Genomic DNA, 18,361 nt, shown 5'->3' with positions numbered 1-18,361 from the left:
AATGGCGTGTTGTTGCCCCGCGAGGAAAGCCATTTTAACGATCCGAAGTGACGTACATGAACGCGTCACGCAGGGAAGTGACGCACGTGACTGTGTGTCTCTGCCCATTATGACGTAAACAGCTGCTGGAGCGGGTCATCCAGTGATCAGTCGGCCAGCGGTTCGAATCCCGGCTCCGACTGTCTCCGTGTCGGAGTGGGTGAACGTAAAGCGCTTCGGTTCGGTTCGGGCCGCGGCTCGTCTGGACCGGACTAAAGAGCTGCTCCGATCCGGGCTCACCCGCCGGCTCCGTTGTTTCGAGTCGGACATATTCAGTGTAACACACCCCGCTTCACGTGCGGCAGGACAGCTGAGTCTGCGCCGAGGACGAGCAGCTGCGGGCGGAGACGTGAGTTTCTGTTCGACCCGTTAACGGGAACGGGACCGCGTCTCTGGGGCGTAAAGGTTCGGGCTGCGGAGCTGGACGGCGCCACCGGAGGCTCAGCCTGATCTTTGTCTCTTCTGAATTTGTCCTCAGGCTAAGATGCCAAAGAAAAGAAAAGCAAAGACTGAAGAGAGTCTCCGAATCGGTGCCGAGCAGCTCCGCCCCAAACGGGTCGGGCTGGACCCTCCGTCCCCTCCGTCCCCGCTGAGCTTCCACAGCCCCGCCTCCCTGTTCAGCAGCCTCATCCAGCCCATGGAGACGGGGCGGTTCTTCGGGGAGTTCTGGGAGAAGAAGCCGCTCCACCTGCAGCGCTCCGACCCGGCCGCCGCCGCCTACTACCGGTCTTTGTTCCAGCTGGCCGACCTGCAGGGCCTGTGTTCCCGGGGTCTCCAGTACCACAGAGACGTCAACGTGGTCCGCTGCGTCAGGGGCAAGAAGAAGGTGCTGAACCAGGAGGGTCCGGTGAAGAGCAGCGTTCTGAGTAAGAACCTGCTCCGGGACAAGGCCACCGTCCAGTTCCACCAGCCGCAGAGGTTCAAGGTGGGTCCGGCTTGGATCTCACACAGGAACCAGTACAAACAGGAACCGCTGGACGCTATCCGCGTGTTAGAACGCATCCCAGCGCAGATATTTCACAGGCAAGTTTCGATGGGTTTAAAAATTCAGAATGAAAATGTCCGTTCATTGAAATAATTAGTTAAATGTGTTTATGGAGGCGAGCTGGTGAATGACTTGTTTTTTTATGAATGAACCTTGTCGTTAGAATTGTAATAACAACTGCGTGCATGTGACAGATAAAGTTCTGGTTCTTCTGGCATCACCAAACCTCACCACTTTGTAAATACCCCCACCGAAGGGGAGGCGAGGGTATTACAATTGGGTGCGTTTGTTTGTCTGTCCGAGCGCATAACTCAAAAACTAGTAACCCAATCGACTTTAAATCTTTACGCAAGCAAGGTTCTGTCCGTGGCTCGGTCCTCCCCGAGGATGCCGTTGATCCGGATCTGGATCCAGATTCTAGAATTATTTTTACATCTGGAATCGTGCCTCTGCTGTAAACTGCCACTTTAAGAGGGAGGGACACGAATGGCATGATGGGAAAAAGAGTCCAGAAGGAGTCTTGTAGTACGTTCCGGAGCAGCAAGCTAGAGCAGGTTTGGCCCCTCTGATCCGGAAGCCCTGTTTACTGTCTCACAAGATCCAATAGTCTTTTGGAGGCGGGGTCTGCAGTCTCTGATTGTCTTTCTGGTTGTGCCTTGAGACCCGGCGTGATGTTTAGGTCGGACCGCTCGGGGGTCATTGGGGGACCTTTCTGCTCTGCTTGTGGTCAGGATGAGCTCTGGAGGATCCAGGAGAGGATGGAGTGCTTCTTCGGCGCCTTGGTGGGTTCTAACGTCTACATCACGCCGCAGGAGTCCCAGGGTCTGCCGGTCCACTACGACGACGTTGAGGTACCGCGTTTATTCACTTTATGTTCTGATCCATCTGCTCCAGACGAAACCAAAAGAGAGGTAAAGGTGCAGCACGTCAGTAAGGTTAGCTTCACTGGTGGAAAACGAACACGGATCGTCTGGATGGCCTGAACGTGGTCACGGTCAGACGCACTCGGGGGTCCAGGTCTTCAGTGCGGGGACCGCCCCCTACGCGGCTGAGGAGTGACTCACGGGCGGTGACCGAGCCCCCGTTGCTCCCTGACGACGGAGGATTTGACTCGATAAGAACAATCCTTCAGGAAATAGAAGTTGAGGGAGAATCGCGTGAGGCCTGTCTGAACGGGAGCAGACGGAGCCGTGGTCCCCGGCGCTGGTCTGGAGTTCGATTCCTCTGCGTGTCTCCCCCCCCCCCCTCCATCATGTCCTCGGCTGTGCTCTCCGTTAAAGGCCTGTCCTTCAGTACAGACCTGCGTTCTGTGTGTGTCTGCACGGGTACTATCCGAGTTACGGCCACCCGCGCTTACGCCCGGACCCGGTCCGGTCCGGTCCGTGTGCCATTTGTTACCGCGCGGCAGAGAGAGAATAAATCATTTGTATCATTTCCGTTGTATTGATTATTAGAGTCTGAACTAGCTAAAATGAGTTAAAAAAACAAACAAACACCTTTACTAAGGGGAAAAGTCCGACTGAGGAAGAGGGGGAGGAGGAGGAGGAGGGGGAGGAGGAGGAGGAGGAGGAGGAGGAGGTGACGACCTCCAAGAAAAGAAACAGACAAACCAGGAGTCAGACTTATATAAAACACGGTTCATCAACAGGAGACTCCGTAACAAGTCCGTTCTGCATCGTATGCGGAGACAAGATAGAAAACTGCTTCAGCACAGAGACCAAGAACCCTGGATTAAGAGACTAGAACCCTGGAATAAGAGACTAGAACCCTGGAATAAAAGACTAGAACCCTGGAATAAAAGACTGGAGTTAGCTCTTACTGAGCTACGATTCAGCTACTTTGTCAGACGTAGCAGATGAGTCCTTCTTTCTTCTTCTCTCCCAATTATTCTCCACTTCACCCTGTCCTTTGCATCGTCCTCCCCAACACCAGCCACTCTCATGTCCTCCCTCACTACGTCCATGTCTCTTCTCCTGGGTCGTCCTCTAGTCCTGTCCTTTGCATCGTCCTCCCCAACACCAGCCACTCTCATGTCCTCCCTCACTACGTCCATGTGTCTTCTCCTGGGTCGTCCTCTAGCCCTGTTCCCTGGCAGTTCCATCCTCAGCATCCTTCTACCGATATAGTCCCTGTCTCTCCTCTGGACATGTCCAAACCATCAAAGTCTGGTCTCTCTGATCTTGTCTCCAAAACGTCTAACCTTCACTGTCCCTCTTATTGTCTCATTTCTAATCCCATCCAACCTGGATAATCCCAAGGAGCAGAAATGAGTCCTGGACTAACATGTCTTTGTCCCCATATAAAGTTTCTCCTGGTGCTGCTGTTTCTTTTTCCAGGTGTTTATTTTGCAGCTGGAGGGGCAGAAACGGTGGCTTCTCTACAGCCCTACGGTTCCCCTGGCAACAGAGTACAGCACAGAGTCAGAGGACAGGATTGGACGCCCAACTCATGATATTATCCTGCAGGTATAGTACTATGACATGTACACTGTGTGTGTACTGTATTGATGCGCGGTGGGCTTGAGTTGGTGGAAGTGCAGTTTGACTTGTGGTTAACGTTCCGATTGACGAGCCCTCTAGTGGCCTGCAGTCAGAACGGAGGGTTCCAAGCAGCAGGTTCTCAAGTCAAACATAATCGGGACGCAGCATGACGCAGCATCGAGTGGCTGAGGTCAGCCCCAGGGGGGGCCTGCAGGTCATCGCTGTCCACCTGGCGGCTACATTTGTTAGCTTGTCGGTCTCAGACTTGCTCATGGCGGGGCGTCTCCTCCAGTTTCGCCTGGTGGAGAGCTTTGCTAAGGCTCGCTAAGCTGCTAACGTTAGCTGTAGCTGCACTCGGGACTCGGTGCTTCGCGTTGATGTTAAACGACGAAACGGCCGATGTGCTTTATCTGGGACTGAAAGGACAAAGATAAGAAATCAACATTCCGCAAAGAATAGGCCTATCGATTATAATTGATGCTACGTTCACACATTCTGGTTATGGACACACAGACTCGTTAATATTCAGGTCTCAATCTCACACAAGGAAAGACGATGATCTGCAGATTGACAGCGAGTAGATTGTGGGGGTGGAGCTACGTTTTGGGAAGCTGCAATCGCCACTTGAAGCGGACTGAAGCTCTCATTATTTCACTTTGTTGTAGATCTGATGTTTATCCTCCTCATCTCCCTCAACAGGAAGGAGATCTGCTGTATTTCCCCAGAGGAACCGTCCATCAGGCCAGCACGCCGGCCGGCGTGGACCATTCCACCCACCTGACTCTGAGCACCTACCAGAGAATGTAGGTCCCTTCGGTTCAGAGGTCCTTCCGCCTTTGACCCGATGAACTCATTACACACCGCCACGTTTCACTGGAAGAAGTTACAGTTACAGCAAATCCAATTCGTTATTTGATCAACCAAGGTTACTGGGGAAAAGTTAAAAAAGGTTTGTGTAATAAGAACATATTAATTTGACATGAAACATGAAGAAATCATCATTTGTTAAGCCGACTCAGGACTTTGGTCTGAGGTCTGGACAGGATGTGGCTGATGAACGTGCGCGTTCGCTTGTGTTCTCAGGTCTTGGGGAGATTTGCTGCTGGACATATTTCCCGCCTTGCTGTTGGACAGCAGCAGGTCTGAAGTCGGCCTGAGAGAGGGCCTGCCCAGAATGTTTTTACTGGTAAAACTTTCTTTGGATTATTTTGGCACAGCTAAAAGTAAACGGCGCAGAGACCAGATGAAACAAGAATACATTTGTGACTCTAATATTTAAATATTCTGCTATGCGTCGGTGGAGATCAGGAGTCGGCAACCTTTTCCATGACGCGTGCCACTTTACAGTCAACGCAAGCCCAGAGTGCCAACAAGTACTTCTTTAATAAAATCATGAGTAAATATGTATCATGAGTCCACCCCTAGAGGGCGTGGCATGGCGTAGTCCACCCCTAGAGGGTGTGGCATGGGGTAGTCCACCCCTAGAGGGCGTGGCATGGCGTAGTCCACCCCTAGAGGGCGTGGCATGGCGTAGTCCACCCCTAGAGGGCGTGGCATGGCGTAGTCCACCCCTAGAGGGCGTGGCACGGCGTAGTCCACCCCTAGAGGGCGTGGCATGGCGTAGTCCACCCCTAGAGGGCGCGTGGCACGGCGTACTTTTCCTTCTGGGTTTAGAGCGGTTTGAGACACAAAAGACGGACGCTGTCCTGCAGCATCTGTTTGAGACAGAAATGAGGGACGCTGTCCTGCAGCATCTGTTTGAGACAGAAATGAGGGACGCTGTCCTGCAGCATCTGTTTGAGACAGAAATGAGGGACGCTGTCCTGCAGCATCTGTTTGAGACAGAAATGAGGGACGCTGTCCTGCAGCATCTGTTTGAGACAGATATGAGGGACGCTGTCCTGCAGCATCTGTTTGAGACAGAAATGGGGGACGCTGTCCTGCAGCATCTGTTTGAGACAGAAATGAGGGACGCTGTCCTGCAGCATCTGTTTGCTATTTTGACCAAAGACTGGCTCAGATATTTCATACAAGTACCTGAGAACTGTGTTAACTTGTGGAGAAAGGGTAGAATATGTCTCCTTTAAGGTCGTTTCTGGTTGCAGATGTCATGTCCTCAGATTCCAGTCTTATTGTTGAACAATTTGAAATGCTTTTTTTTTTTTTCAGAGTCTATTTTTGGTTTCAGATAACATCAAGGTAGCGTTTCTTTCAGTTTCAGACTAAACATCTTGTGCCATCAGAAAGAAGGGATTTATATTTTTGGCTCTTATGTAGAAGCGTTAAACACCATGTCCACCATTCTGTGTCAGCCTTCCTTGAATGTATACATATCGTATCTTAAATACCCTTTGTGACACCAGACGGTGTCGTAGTCGAGACCACACCAACCGAGACATTATCGAGTCCAGAGAGTATTCGGACCGAGACAAGGCCAAGACCGATCTCCAGAACTACAACACTAGAAGACACCTTTATCAGTGTAATGTCTGACCATTTTAAATGAGGTGTGTGTGTGTGTGTGTGTGTGTGTGTGTGTGTAGGGCACCAGTGAAGGACCGGACATCAGGAGACAGCTGGCCACTAGCCTTAGGTCCCTGGCAGACGGACTGGAAGCAGGGACGCTGGAATCCGCCCCCTCACATGAAGAGAGACTTCATTATGAACAGGCTGCCTCCGTTCAACCAGCACCAGCTTCTTACTCCAGGTGAGCTCAGTGTCGGTCAGAGGTGGGCTGGTGCGTGCGCGTTCACATTCACGGGCGTTGCTTTGTCATTTTAGGCGACCAGAGTCAACGCTTTGATAGTGTTTGTGTGTTTCACAGCTGGAAGGACTCCTACCTCGGAGGATGTTGTGTGTTTGAGGTTTAAAGAACACATGCTAATAACGGTTGAGCCCAGCCAGAAGTCAGCCGTGAGTCCCTCCACGCACGCCGTGCTTCCCCCGGGCGGAGGTCCCGGGCTGAGGTCCCGTGTCGGGACGTCGCTTGGCTGTCCTGACGAGCCGAAAGCATTCAGGTCCGTTTGTGTTTCAGGAAAAGGCCGCAGAGCTGGTGGTCATTGTCCTCCATTCCTTAAAAAACCAAAGGGACAACCACATGATGGGGGACAGCTGTGATGAAGAGGAGGACCGGGACACCTTTGGGGTAGACTATTGACTATTCTTCTTGATGAGCATGTTGTTGAATATGATGACGTCATCCTGTGTGTGTCTTTAGATGTCCAGTAGTACCCGCAGTATGTAGTAAAGAAGTTGATAAATTGTACACAGTTGTATTTTTTTTGCCTCCATGGTTTTTAAGCGGACTCTGTGGATCACGTTCATTACTTTGATTTTTTTTAATGGGCCTGGGTGGCCTCGTTGCTCCTGAATCCACTTCCCTGCGCTGTTTACAGGGCCTGCAGTTCCCGCTGTCCCACCTCCAGGCCCTGCACCAGCTCCAACAGGTGGACCAGCTGGCCGTCAGCCAGCTCCGGCTGCCGGCCCGGGAGGAGCGACTCGGCCTGGCCGTGGCTCTGTGGAGCGAGAGCCTGCTGCTGGTGCTGTGAGAGAGAGAGAGAGAGAGCGTTTGTTCAGGAAGACTTTAGCTGCTCAGCTCTGCTGTTTGCTCCTCCTGAATAAATCTGCCTTACCATTGAATTTCATTTATATTTATGTTTGTGTATTTCCTCCAGGCAGTCGTTTCCTGTTCTTCATGTCACCCCCCCCCCCCCCCCCCCCGTCTTTCATTTCCTGCTCCCTCAGCTGGAACTCCAGTCATGTCTATTGTAGCGTCTCTCTTGCTGGTAAAACGTGATTAAACGGTACATAATACTTTACCTGTGGGGGGGGGGGGGGGGGGGGGGGTATGAGGCCCTCCTCTGGTCACGTCTGAACCTGCACATCTCTACCTTAGTCGTTACTCTTTATTGGATTTTTCAATGTTTAAAAACAATGAAATGTTCATACATGTGGTGAAACGGCTTTAAAGCAATCCAGCAAAGTAATTATACTTAGTATAAATCAAAGATGTATATCGGTGTATAGCTGTTGATACTGTTGGATGTTTATGGGCTGTTCGTAGAGCGCATCTCGTTTAATAACAGTGTTTACGCGTCCCTTTGTATACGTAGTATGTGAATGTGTAGTCGCAGGATTCGTACTGATCAGATCGAGAACCGCTCGCGTTGAACGCCGGTTCTGTGGAGACGACCGTCGGACCGGTCCCGCGCTTCTCGGAACGTACCTGTACATGTACAGAAACGCGTTGTCAACGCATTTCTACATAATACCAAGACCAGTGCAGGTACGGGTCGGGGAGGACAGGTGCTGGACCTGAACCCGGGTCTGTAACCGAATCGCTCATTGAAACAAGATTTTGGGCTGGAGTTGGTTTCCTTAGGAAGGAAAGCTGGACGTCGTCATTCCTTCCGGCTCCGACGACTTCCTTTACTTTAATGTTTGACGGGAATATATTTAGATCATTTCAGGATGACGGGCCCCAATTACTCGTTCACTCGATCCTCACTGCGTTCACCTGAAGTCCAGGTTGCGGGTTTGCTGGCGCCTGTCCCGGCAGTCTACGGCTGAGAGGCGGGGCACACCCTGGACGAGTCGCCAGCTCATCGCAGGGCAGCGCACAGACAATCGTTCACACGAACACCGAAGGACAGTTTCAGCGTAGCCCTCTCACCGAAGCTGCGTGTGTTTGTTGGTCGGAGGAAGCCGGGGAGAACCCACGGGGAGAACCCATGACGAGGACCCACGGGGGGCGGGACCCACAGCGAGGATCCACGATGAGAACCCATGACGAGGACCCACGGGGAGAACCCACAGCGAGGATCCACGATGAGAACCCATGAGGCGGACCCATGGGGAGAACCCACGGGGGGGACCCACAGCGAGGATCCGCGATGAGAACCCATGAGGAGGACCCATGGGGAGAACCCACGGGGAGAACCCATGACGAGGACCCACGGGGGGGGGGACCCACAGCGAGGATCCACAATGAGAACCCATGAGGCGGACCCATGGGGAGAACCCACGGGGAGAACCCACGGGGGGGACCCACAGCGAGGATCCGCGATGAGAACCCATGGGGAGAACCCACGGGGGGCACCCATGGGGAGAACCCACGGGGGGCACCCATGGGGAGAACCCACGATGAGAACCCATGAGGAGAACCCACGGGGAGAACCCATGGGGAGAACCCACGGGGAGAACCCATGAGGAGGACCCACAGCGAGGATCCACAATGAGAACCCATGAGGCGGACCCATGGGGAGAACCCACGGGGAGAACCCACGGGGGGGACCCACAGCGAGGATCCGCGATGAGAACCCATGAGGAGAACCCACGGGGAGAACCCACAGCGAGGACACACGAGGAGACTCGTCACAGAAAGGCCCCAAGTTGGATGAGAACCTGTGGCCTTCCTGTGAGGCAGCAGCGCTGGTCCAAATAGATAAATAACCGACCGCTGGGGGGCGCCCTAATATTTCACCAACGATGCCGCTGCCGAACTCAAACGGAACAGAGCTTCGACAGAGCGAACTCCGCCGGACTGTTTTTAACGGCGCACTGCGGAGCGTCCATGACGGGCAGCAGTTGACAACAATACACAGGTAAAGGTGCGTTTCTGTCAACGTTCGGAGTCCATTAACGCTGTAGTGGAGTCCTGGTTCAGCAGCGCGGACCGGACCGGACCGGGCCGGACCGAACCGGGCCGGCTGGGTGTTAGCTGCGGGGCTGCGTGAACGGAACGGGTCCATTCAGAGGACCCGGTTCGGTATCGGTGCACACACGCTGCGAAATAAAGAAGTAATCTCGTTACTTTTCTCTTTCTACTCAACAGAGACAGTAAATACACAAACGTGACGTGTGTCTCTGTAAACGGCCGCTTTGTGTGTTTGTTTGTGTGTTTGTGTGTTTCAAAGCCATTCATGTTTGTGGGGAAAATTAAAAAGAAATTGCAATTCCATCATGAAAATCACACAAAATCAAACACACTGTTACCTGCTGCAATAGAGTCACGCACAGACAGACGTTGTGTTGGTGTTGTGTAGTTCTCATGTTGTGTATTGTGTTTGTATTGTGTAGTTCTCGTAGAGATAGACGTTGTGTTGGTGTTGTGTAGTTCTCATGTTGTGTATTGTGTTTGTATTGTGTAGTTCTCGTAGAGATAGACGTTGTGTAGTTCTCATGTTGTGTGTTGTGTAGTTCTCATGTTGTGTATTGTGTTTGTATTGTGTAGTTCTTGTAGAGATAGACGTTGTGTTGGTGTTGTGTAGTTCTCATGTTGTGTATTGTGTTTGTATTGTGTAGTTCTCGTAGAGATAGACGTTGTGTTGGTGTTGTGTAGTTCTCATGTTGTGTATTGTGTTTGTATTGTGTAGTTCTCGTAGAGATAGACGTTGTGTTGGTGTTGTGTAGTTCTCATGTTGTGTGTTGTGTAGTTCTCATGTTGTGTATTGTGTTTGTATTGTGTAGTTCTCGTAGAGATAGACGTTGTGTTGGTGTTGTGTAGTTCTCATGTTGTGTGTTGTGTAGTTCTCATGTTGTGTATTGTGTTTGTATTGTGTAGTTCTCGTAGAGATAGACGTTGTGTTGGTTTTGTGTAGTTCTCATGTTGTGTATTGTGTAGTTCTCATGTTGTGTGTTGTGTTTGTATTGTGTAGTTCTCGTAGAGATAGACGTTGTGTTGGTTTTGTGTAGTTCTCATGTTGTGTATTGTGTTTGTATTGTGTAGTTCTCGTAGAGATAGACGTTGTGTTGGTTTTGTGTAGTTCTCATGTTGTGTGTTGTGTAGTTCTCATGTTGTGTGTTGTGTTTGTATTGTGTAGTTCTCGTAGAGATAGACGTTGTGTTGGTGTAGTGTAGTTCTCATGTTGTGTGTTGTGTTTGTATTGTGTTGGTGTTGTGTAGACGTCTTGTTCAGTGTTTACCACACTCTCAAACATGTTTGCTCATGCCGTAGAGCGAGGACGGGCAGAACGCAGACACGGGGACGCACGTCTTGTGCACGTCTCGTGCACGTCTTGTGCACGTCTTGTGCACGTCTTGTGCACGTCTGTCCCGCTTGACGTCCCGACGGGCGCTATTTCTTCCAGCCGTGTTTCAGGAGGTGATTACAGAACTACAAACTACGCAGGATCGGCTGGATGGTTCGTTTAACGACCCAGAATCACCAGAATAGAGTAGAAACACGGGGAAAGTGAGATTTACATCAAATGTGACCTTTAAAAAGGAAAGTCTTTCATCTACTCTTGAACATAGAGATGGTGTCTGTCTCAGGAACCAATCAGGGAGCTGATACCACAATAAAGGAGCTTGATAACTGAAAGCTCCGCCCCCCTGTCTGCTCTTGGAACTGTTTGGAACCACGAGCAGGCCAGCGTTTTGGGACCGCGGGGTTCTAGTGGGGCAATACGGGATAATCATCTCTGTAAGGTAAGGAGGGGCCTGGCCGGTGAGGGCTTTAAAAGTGAGCAGAAGGATTTTATATTCAATCCGTTCCCTAACAGGAAGCAGAGACGCCGGAACAGGGGAAATGTGTTCTCAGTCTGGTTCCTGTTAGAACCCGAGCTGCTGCGTTCTGGATCAGAACCCGAGCTGCTGCGTTCTGGATCAGAACCCGAGCTGCTGCGTTCCGGATCAGAACCCGAGCTGCTGCGTTCCGGATCAGAACACGAGCTGCTGCGTTCCAGATCAGAACACGAGCTGCTGCGTTCCGGATCAGAACCCGAGCTGCTGCGTTCCGGATCAGAACCCGAGCTGCTGCGTTCTGGATCAGAACCCGAGCTGCTGCGTTCTGGATCAGAACCCGAGCTGCTGCGTTCTGGATCAGAACCCGAGCTGCCGGACAGGAAGGAGTCGATGGTTCTGATTGTGGCTCAGACTCATGGATCCTTGCATTCCTTCTCTTTGTTGCTCATAGGCTGTCGGGTTGCTGGACGTTGAGCGGAAACCTCTGTGGATCGTGAGGAGCTTCCGGGCCGTGACCTCAGTGGCATCTATCTCCTCCTCCTCCTCCTCCTCTTCCTCTCCTGTTTCTGATGACCGGTATGGACATGTTGATGGTTTGGATCGTATTTCTCGCCTGTCTTATCCTTTAGAGGCCGATCCTTGTTGCCCTTGGCCTGTGGGGTATCCGGGTACTTGCAGGCGTTCTGCATGTTCGCTATCTTGTCTTCTGCTTGATCGCATCCTCGCGCCTTTCCGCTCAGTGGCCCACGTATCTGCAGACTGAATGACGTCCCTGCGTCTTCCCTGCGTCTTCCCTGTGTCTTCCCTGTTGCCCCTTGCTGGGACAAAATCAATCTATCTTCATTAAAACTCTGTTTTGTGTAACCCTGGAACCTGAAGTGAGGCCGCACGGCCTTGTGCATGAACGGAACCCTGAAACCACAGATAATTATTCAAATTGATCATTTCGGAGTGACCAACTTCTTCTCTCTTTTTTTTTTATGTATAAAGCGTTGACGTCAGAGAAATGTGTAAAACATCTCATATCTGAGTTGGATGTGAAAATGCTTTCGTCCCAATGTGTTGAACGTCATCTGCAGGTTTATTTTGTTTTTGTTTTCAAACGCGTTTAAATCTTTGCCGGTACCACTAACAGTAACGTCTACTCAGAAAGACCTTCTGAAATAAATTCCCTGCAATGATTAAACTGTCTGCTGATGATCCCTTTTGCAGTTGATGTCCGCGTCTCCGTCCACGATGATGTCACATGGTTTCAAAAGCAGTAAGCAGGACTTTACCTTCGGACCGTGGAAAGTGACGATTATCAAAAACCACATCATGAAATCAAAGGACGTTGAACGGTGAGATGGCGATCTTATGGTGGCCAGCAGATGGCATTTGTTTCTCATTTCTGCTCCTCGGGAACTCTGATGGGTGGAGATGCATTCAGCCCCGTAGATCCTCGTCTTCGTTAACGGTGTACCGGTGATTGTGTCCTTGTTGGTCCTTGTTGGTCCTCCGTGGGCCCGACACACAAACAGTCGTCCCTGTTTTTCTAACTGACTCAAATGAGACCGGCCCGAGGCTCCCCAGAGTACCGACTGCAGTGAAGCCCCGTGTCTGTCCGTTGAGATGTCTTCTCTCTCTCTCTCTCAGTTATTTTGTTGCATTTGCTTTTCCAGCTTAGCGGAGGAGATGAGCATGCCCTCCCTCCCAGAGATGCTGTTTGGGGAAAATGTCCTGCGGATCCAACACACGTCTGGTTATGGCATTGAATTCAACGCGACCGATGCCCTGAAGAGAGTCAACAACATGGAGGATGCTGTGAAGGTTGCCTGTGCTCAGGAATGGCAAGAGAGCAGGTAAGAGGACGAGCGCAGTGCAGCGAGGCCACCGCTAGGGCGGCGCTGTGGCCAACCGGCGCTAAACAAACGTTAGGGGGTTAGTGTTGTGGAGCTTCATCCAGCTTCAGGCTCCCAGCTTCAGGCTCCCGGCTTCAGACTCCTGGCTTCACATCCAGCTTCAGACTCCCGGCTTCACATCCGGCTTCAGACTCCCGGCTTCACATCCAGCTTCAGACTCCCGGCTTCACATCCGGCTTCAGACTCCCGGCTTCACATCCGGCTTCAGGCTCCCGGCTTCAGGCTCTCGGCTTCACATCCGGCTTCAGGCTCCCGGCTTCACATCCAGCTTCAGACTCCCGGCTTCACATCCAGCTTCAGACTCCCGGCTTCACATCCGGCTTCAGACTCCCGGCTTCACATCCAGCTTCAGACTCCCGGCTTCACATCCGGCTTCAGACTCCCGGCTTCACATCCGGCTTCAGGCTCCCGGCTTCAGGCTCTCGGCTTCACATCCGGCTTCAGGCTCCCGGCTTCACATCCAGCTTCAGACTCCCGGCTTCACATCCAGCTTCAGACTCCCGGCTTCACATCCGGCTTCAGACTCCCGGCTTCACATCCGGCTTCAGGCTCCCGGCTTCAGGCTCTCGGCTTCACATCCGGCTTCAGGCTCCCGGCTTCACATCCAGCTTCAGACTCCCGGCTTCACATCCGGCTTCAGACTCCCGGCTTCACATCCGGCTTCAGACTCCCGGCTTCACATCCAGCTTCACTCTGAGGATTCAGAACAAAACATGAATGACGGCAGGCTAACGAATCATAATGGCACTGAAAGCTGCTGCTCTCAAAAATAAATCGCAATAAATCCAAATATATCTTTTTTATTTTATTTTATGCAACGTCGTAGGTAGCACGCCTAGCAGCAGCTAGCGTAGCGCAGCCGGTGTCTCCCTCGAGCCGGTCCCGAGCCCGGACAAAGGCTGAGGGCTGCCCGAATGGCATCCGCCGTCAAACTTAAATATGAACGTCGTACCGGATTGGTTGAGGCCCGGGTTAAGGGCGACTGCGCCGGAACACCAAAAATAAACTGTGAAGCTGGTAGCCGGTGTAAACATCGGTGTCGTTCATGTCAGCGATTGTATTTCGCTGGCATGTTGGTCATCTCTGTACTGCTGGACAAATGATGCGGCGCCTCTCGCACACCGCAGGCAGAGCACGGACGTGCACGCACATCTTGTGCACATTTTAACGATGTGACCTCACAAGGACGAAGATTTCTGCCAGCAGACGTTTTTCAGTAGTTGATGAAAGATCTACGCAAACTACGAAGGATTGACTGGATGATTTATTTAGCTAGTTTTGGGTTGATAATTACCCAAACCCACCAAATTAGTAGCGTATAAATATGGGGAAAGTGAGAAAAAAAAAAACTGATCTCGCGAGAGTTCGTTTGGCGTTCAGATTGTTCCGTCTCGCGAGATCTGAATGCAGAGCAAAATCTCACGGGAAGGAACGATGAAGCTTCAGTTGGAGCAGTGGATAAATGGGGTTTACTGTACATATTTTAATATGTCACACTTGAGTATGAGTCACCGGACCAGCCGAACTATGAAAAAAGTGTGACATCGTCCAGAAAATACGTTCTTAGTTTTGTTGTTTTTTGCTAAAAACCTTGTCATTTCATTCCTAACTTTTGTTAACAGAATGATTGTGACCTGCATTGTACATGAATATCTCTGATCTCCATCCAGAGCAGAGTCTGAACACTCCAAAGAAGTGGTGAGACCCTATGACTGGACATACACAACAGACTACCGAGGCACTCTGATTGGAGAAGGTATGCAGATACAGGTGGGTCATGTTCAGTCCTGAGCGGAACACTGTCATGAACTCTTTTATACGCAGTGACTGCCTTTGTACGCCTCTGCCTGTGTTTCATGTCAATCTGTTGTTCCGAAGGTGACTAAGACAACAGAACGAATAGACCTGGAGAAGCTGAAGGCTCGGGAGCAGATCATGTTCTTTGATGAGGTGCTATTGTTTGAAGACGAGCTGCATGACCACGGAGTCTCAATGATCAGTGTCAAAATTGTGAGTTTTACCTACAAGGAAAAAGCTAATGCTTCTTAAGATGATTAGTCCAATAGAGCCCGACAGACTTCCAGTTCAAAGGAAGACGCTTGGCTTTGAACTGTGTTTAAACCACAGTTTTTGACCACAACTTCAAGGATGGCGTGCAAAGATACGTTACTTTGTCAGAGAGCAGCAAGCTAATTGCAGAACTTGCTTTTCACATATTTTTGTCATTATATAAATACCGTAAATTCTGGACTATAAGCCGCGACTTTTTTCCCGTGCTATGAACCTTTCGGCTTATATACCGGTGCGGCTTATATTTGGATTTTTCCCATTTTCACTAAACCAATAAAACGTGTCCTTAAATGTTTTGGCTTTATTCACTATGAATCGTACCCTTAGCAAGTTTTTTTGGGCACTTGATGTGGTGTTAGTCAATAAACAATTTTTTTTACTGTTTACCATTATTTTTTTATTTCTGTTACAAGCCGTGTTTCGATAAAGCCTTTGTAAAGATCATTTATTCAATATACCGGTAAACACCTGCGGCTTAAAATAGCAATTTTAAGAAAAAATCAGTGGGTGCGGCTTATAGTCCTGAATTGACGGTATCCATCAACAGTTTGAACGGTTCTGCTTCTGTGTCTCTTGCTGATGGTGCAGAGGGTGATGCCCACCAGTTTCTTCTTATTGATGCGCTTCTTCCTACGAGTGGACGGAGTGCTGATTAGAATAAATGACACACGACTCTATTATGAGGCAAGTTGAGTTCTTCTTTTCCAACGAGTTTTTTTTTAGATGTAATTTTCCTACCTTTAATGTCTCCGTCTCCAGTGAGTGATCAGTTTGTTCTCTCTCTGATCCCAGGCTGGAAAAGGTTATATGCTACGAGAGTTCAGCATGAGGGAAAGCAAAATAGCAGATCTAAAGGTGAGTTATGACACGTCTGAGGTCATGTGCTTTTTTCATGACACATGCACGCTGTTTTAATTAACATTTAGTACCCCAGCTTGTTTGGCATTGCGGTTGGAATATTTCTCTTCACTTATTCTTTTTAGATTGTAGCTGCACTACCTTCAACCATTTTCAGTGTTATTTCTCTGTCTCCGTTGTCTTGTCCATGTCCTTAAGCTCCCCGAATATATGCCTGACTCTCAGTGAAAGAATCCAGTCGTCCCCGTATCAGGCATGATGTTCCCTTGAGTTTTTAAACAAAAATAATTTTATGTCTGTGGACAACTCTTAATAATAAGCAGCATCATACAGGTGCTAAACTTCAGGTTTTTAATTTTTTTTTATTTTAATCGTTTTGTGACTGCAGCCTCATGGTAGAGCGGGAAGTGCAGTTAGCTGGAGCTAACGTAGCATTGCCAGTTTCTCCCTTGGCCGGTCTCAAGTTGCGTCAGGAATGGCATGTAAAAAGATTTCCAAATATTTTAACATGCAAATCAACATAAATAAGGAAATTACATACTTACTAAATGTGGGCATTGTTGCATCAAGGAGATAGAAAGACGGGGCGGCGTGTGCCGAGTGGATAGTAGCAGCGCCACGTCTGAACTGACTGAACGTGCTTTCTGTCGTTGAGTTCAGTGATTACTTCCCAGAGATTAGCTGTAAAGCTAAGCCGTTGTAGCACGCAGTGTGCTTCATGCTGTCCCGTTGCTGTCGTCTTCAGAATGTCCCTCCTGCGCTGCACACGGATCCCAACGAGATCGCCCAGCACTTACCCCTGAAGCTGAGCGAGTGCGAGAGGCTGGCGCTTCCTGTGACGCAGCGTCAGACAGCTGCCAGCGAAGTCCTCTAGGAGCCGCGACGAGAAACGGAAGCAACAGTCTTCAACCAAAATTAGATTTTGTAAAGGTCTAAAATTAATTTTCTGATTTTAAAATCATCAAGTTATGTCTGCTGGCTTTTCTACAGTGATATAAAAGATAAAACATTTTTTTTTCTCGCATTTGCACATCAAACACTTCCAAGATCTTTGTGAATGTGTCACGTGTGCTCAAATAAAGTTTTTGTGTATATGTAGAAACATATTTTCCACTGTTTTACTGGATTCTTGTTTTTACTAATACCGGTAATGATCATTTAAACAAACCTGTAGTCAGCCTAAACGTATATTCCTGACCCCGAGCCGTGACCTCACTATCTTTGTTGCTGTTGTTAAATCCGATATTTCTCTCCACCACCTCCGTGCTGCTGCTCGCCGTGTTCTAGGTTCTAGGATTAGACCCTTGGGGGGGCTCAGCCCCCAGCGGAAGGGTTCATGCTTCTGCATGGAGTTTTGTTTGTTGTTACTAATTTCTCCGTCACCAGCAAAACAGCTGCTAAAAACAAAGTAAGATTCTTCATTCACATATTTAACTGATTTAATATTTATATTTAATTGTAGAATATGATAAAGCTTTTCAGAAACAAACACTGAGGAGCTAAAAACCTTTATTTAAAACTTATTTTCAACCTTTTAGTTGTTGCCATTGAACCAACAACAAGCCTTGCAAGCGATCACATAATATTCCTCCATCTGCTGCGGAGGTTTCACTGGAAGAGCAGACCCGGAGGAAACGGTGGGCACGAGGAGGCCTGAGAGCAGGCCTGGGCATTGTACGGCCCCAGGGCCACACACGGCCCTTTGGATGACTCTGACCGGCCCGTGTAAGGTTAATTGGAAATGACAAAATAAATACATTTTCTAACTTTACCTCATGCGTGGACTAAAACTGCATTCAGTGACGTCTTTAGGATAGAACCTTCACTCAACTTCCCAAAAGTACATTAAACTCAAAATGTGTTTCAGAGTGAATGTGAGTGAAAATGTTCACTAATATGAGTCACTAATCAGCTCCCTGATTGGTTCCTGAGACAGACACCATCTCTGTGTTCAAGAGTAGATTAAAGACTTTCCTTTTTAACAAGTCCTATAGTTAATCGATACAATAATCAATATTCTGTCCGACCAGCACTGGTGGCTTAACATCATGACACACTGAGCTCCTCCCCCTTTATCTGGTTATTCATGTTATAAATATATGTCAGTAATCTCTCTCTCTTCCTGTAGTCTTGTTCTCTCTCTCCCGCTGTTTGTCCCTCTCTCTCTTTCAGGTCCTTCTGTCCGTGGTGCTGCAGAACCTGGACCTGTGTCCCTCAACACTGATGTCCACGTCGCTAGCATTAGCATTTATAGCTTTATATAGCGGCATTAGCATTTATAGCTTTATGTAGCAGCATTAGCATTTATAGCTTTATGTAGCAGCTCTTGTTCAGCAGCCTACATGCTACATCATGTTTTTGTCTCTCTTTTTGCCTGTTCTCCTATTGGCTGATCGACGTGCAGAAATCGATGAGGTAACTATTGGCAACCGTCACAACCCGACTCAATGGCAGTAACTATGGCGACAGCCTCGATGGACCTCCGCTCGTTATGGGATGTTGCTGGGTGGGTGGGCAGGTTGGTCGTCCATCGCTGGAGCCCTCCATGCAGGCGTGGAGACTGA

The 18,361-nt window shown here is 49.5% G+C and overlaps 2 protein-coding genes across 2 annotated transcripts in view; both read left to right on the top strand.

Annotated features, from left to right (window-relative positions):
* riox2 (ribosomal oxygenase 2) overlaps nt 1-7,132 on the top strand; it is a 7,596-nt gene extending 464 nt beyond the window's left edge. Inside the window, 10 exon segments of the mRNA XM_068744581.1 lie at nt 518-964; nt 1,756-1,875; nt 3,361-3,489; nt 4,204-4,307; nt 4,588-4,690; nt 6,048-6,133; nt 6,135-6,211; nt 6,329-6,417; nt 6,539-6,649; nt 6,900-7,132. Coding sequence (XP_068600682.1) covers nt 524-964; nt 1,756-1,875; nt 3,361-3,489; nt 4,204-4,307; nt 4,588-4,690; nt 6,048-6,133; nt 6,135-6,211; nt 6,329-6,417; nt 6,539-6,649; nt 6,900-7,052 — 1,413 coding nt within the window. The 5' untranslated portion in view covers nt 518-523 and the 3' untranslated portion in view covers nt 7,053-7,132.
* Nucleotides 7,133-9,081: 1,949 nt separating this feature from the next.
* On the top strand, nt 9,082-16,890 carry tiprl (TIP41, TOR signaling pathway regulator-like (S. cerevisiae)). The gene is made up of 9 exons (XM_068744725.1): nt 9,082-9,107; nt 11,420-11,544; nt 12,181-12,308; nt 12,630-12,809; nt 14,540-14,639; nt 14,748-14,879; nt 15,528-15,623; nt 15,732-15,794; nt 16,543-16,890. Exons 3-9 carry the CDS (start codon nt 12,184-12,186, stop codon nt 16,669-16,671), a joined length of 825 nt encoding a protein of 274 aa, XP_068600826.1. The 5' UTR covers nt 9,082-9,107; nt 11,420-11,544; nt 12,181-12,183; the 3' UTR covers nt 16,672-16,890.
* Nucleotides 16,891-18,361: the final 1,471 nt, after the last annotated feature.

This window comes from Brachionichthys hirsutus, chromosome 10 (assembly GCF_040956055.1).
Source record: "Brachionichthys hirsutus isolate HB-005 chromosome 10, CSIRO-AGI_Bhir_v1, whole genome shotgun sequence".
Taxonomy (NCBI): domain Eukaryota; kingdom Metazoa; phylum Chordata; class Actinopteri; order Lophiiformes; family Brachionichthyidae; genus Brachionichthys; species Brachionichthys hirsutus.
Note: the sequence above shows the minus strand (reverse complement) of the source record. Positions and strands in the feature narration are given on the sequence as shown.

Excerpts from the sequence above, each read along its gene's own strand:
- tiprl (XM_068744725.1), top strand. The coding sequence starts at position 12,184 with ATGTCCGCGTCTCCGTCCACGATGATGTCACATGGTTTCAAAAGCAGT. Across the intron at positions 15,624-15,731 it reads ACACACGACTCTATTATGAG|GCTGGAAAAGGTTATATGCT; the intron begins GCAAGTTGAGTT and ends CTCTGATCCCAG. Across the intron at positions 15,795-16,542 it reads GCAAAATAGCAGATCTAAAG|AATGTCCCTCCTGCGCTGCA; the intron begins GTGAGTTATGAC and ends TGTCGTCTTCAG.